This window comes from Sardina pilchardus, chromosome 14, assembly GCF_963854185.1.
Source record: "Sardina pilchardus chromosome 14, fSarPil1.1, whole genome shotgun sequence".
NCBI lineage: Eukaryota > Metazoa > Chordata > Actinopteri > Clupeiformes > Clupeidae > Sardina > Sardina pilchardus.
Genome location: NC_085007.1, coordinates 23,596,515 through 23,599,014, shown reverse-complemented (window position 1 = coordinate 23,599,014; position 2,500 = coordinate 23,596,515). Strand labels below are relative to the sequence as shown.

The window sequence follows — 2,500 nt, the reverse complement described above, 5'->3', positions numbered from 1 at the left end:
CTGCCCGATGAACAGTTTGATGGCATCGTGATCCTTCATGGGAATGGTGGCGCAGCTCGCGGGACTGTGGCTGTGGCTTATTCCGTTCACGAGCCCGTTTGTGCTGGCCGCTCCAGCGTGAACTGAGCCGTCCACTTGTCCGTTGGTTAAAGTTGCCATCTTCTTACGGCAAAGGAGTTGTTCTTCCAGTGTAGAAGCGACGCGGGTGGATGTTCAAGAGATTACAAAGAAGTGTATTTTCCTTTTTAAATATAGAAATGATATGTATATATAGTAAGACGTGCAGATATAAAAAATCCCGACACTATTTATAATCTCGGCAAATATTTACAAACGAATATAGATGTACCGTCAGGATGAAATGAAAAACGGAAGGCGCCAGCGTCCGCCTGATCCCGGTGGAGGCGTGATCCCTGTGTATGTATGTGTGTGTGTGAGTGAGAATGTGTGCCCTATTTAATAATTCACTCCTTCATTTCATAAAAGGGAGAGAGAGAGAGAGAGACCGAGCGCTTTCGCCTGCCTATTTACACCTCCGTTCCCCTCGCCCCTGCTTCTAGCTACCCTTCTATTTTTTTGCTTTAAAGAGTCGGTATGGGTGTCCTCTCGGTTTAAACAGACAGGGCAAGCTCAAGAGGCGACGGGGCGGCGGGGAGTTGCACGACGGAGAAACGCGACCAGAAAACTCGCTGTTAGTGTCACACAGCGCGCTGTCTCCCCTCTTCTCCTCTCCACGGCTACATGGTATGCTCCACCGAGGTTGAGGCACTATAAATAAAGAACAATATCGAAGCAGCACAGTTCTTTGTGCCGTGTCTCAAGGAAACACATGGATGCATTTTAATGATTAGAAAAGGGCGATTTATTTGTACGTTTTACTATTCCTGAAAAACCCTTCCCTAGTAATGCTGTGCTAGTATGTGAATAAACTGTGTCCATTGCCTAACAAGCAACAACATAGAAATATTATGTTTTTCCCGTATTCTTCAACATCCTGTATAAATGTACTAGTATACTCGGAAACTGTGTGCCTGTACGCTAAACACACGCAGACATACGAATACCAGTGATGTATTTATTTAGTTCTTTGTTTAGGAAAGCACGAGGCTGTGCACGAGAAGTGTTCAAGTCTCAATGCAAAGGGGGCGGCACAGCGCACGCAGATGGACAGCGAATGGTGCTGAAAATCTAAGAGACGGCACCCGGTTAACGGAATCACGGTTCGTGGAATTACGAGCGGCTCAAGGACGCTGCTAGGAGTGCTCAGGTGTCTGTCGCCCCTTACACAATAGCCTAGCAGCTGCAGCTGAATCGCCGCACTGGTCTCGTCGTAAGCTTTACCGTCCCCCGAGCAGGGATAGCTGTCGCGTGCGGTTCTCGTGATTTTCCTTTGCAAGTCATTTCCCGAGAATATGAAGTCTGTGAGCTCCTCCGAGCGGCGCGCGTGGGCAAAGAGGCAGCAGCAGCACTGGCAGGACTTTGTGCGCCACAACACGGAAATGGCATCCCCGCGAACCTGTTGTGTTAGGAAAAGATAAAAAAGACCGTGCTTTTCCTCTTTTTCACATTTTGTTTGTAAGATATACCTACGGTTACTAACATATATCCCAATGCACTGCTTAGAGAAGTAAGACTGAACTCGCACTCATTTCCACACAATTTTCCAGGATAGCACCGAAAAGCCACAATTGGTATACACCAATTATTAATAGTTGTCAGTGTATTGGCTATTTCAGCCAGTAATCATCCTCATCCTACTGCAATTATTGTTTGAAGAGAGATATATAATTTCCTGTGTATGTGTGTTTCTTTTAAGCTTGTTAATTACATATTATTTGTTATTGGCGTATTCTACTGATGACGCTTTGCCCCGTGCCATTCATTGTCTTGAGCTTGCATCTGACCAATTCCCCCCCTCAAAATCGTGACAAGGACGGGGGTCATTCAGTGTCTGCAGTGACTATTTCATGAGCATTACGCGGGGGCACAAACCAACGCAAAGCAGCTGCATCCCATACAAACACACCCTACCATTCTTCGACAAAAGCGCCGCGTTTTTGTCACAATGACAATACAGCCTCGTCTCCAGGCGCCGCTTCCCGTGCTGACAGGGAAATTATAGACTGCTGCCGAGTCCCCGCTGAGCGCTCGGGCCGAAAGGGAGACGCGTACACGTGTACAGCACCAGCGGAGCTGCAGGTAGAGTCACTCATGCAGATGCTTCTGGAAGCCCGGCCGCGCAAGCAGCCAAATCTGGCTGCCGCTGTGGCTTTTATCGTCACACTGACACACACACACACACACACACACACACACACACACACACACACACACACACACACACACACACACACACACACACCGAGAGAGAAAAAGAGAGAGAGGGAGAGAGAGAGAGAGAGAGAGAGAGAGAGAAAGAGAGAGAGAAAGAGGGAGTTTGTTATATACGTGTGTGTGCTGATATGGCCTACTGTGCTTTAGTCATAGACATAGACAGGGC

At 47.8% G+C, this 2,500-nt stretch overlaps 1 protein-coding gene across 5 annotated transcripts in view; it reads right to left on the bottom strand.

The window, feature by feature from the left end:
• The window catches only part of celf4 (CUGBP, Elav-like family member 4), a 91,473-nt gene extending 91,022 nt beyond the window's left edge, over window positions 1–451 (bottom strand). For all 5 annotated transcript variants that reach the window (XM_062554166.1, XM_062554170.1, XM_062554167.1 and 2 more), the window contains exon 1: window positions 1–451. This exon is cut by the window's left edge and continues 106 nt beyond it. In XM_062554166.1, coding sequence (XP_062410150.1) covers window positions 1–159 — 159 coding nt within the window. In that variant the 5' untranslated portion in view covers window positions 160–451.
• Between the last annotated feature and the right edge of the window lie 2,049 nt (window positions 452–2,500).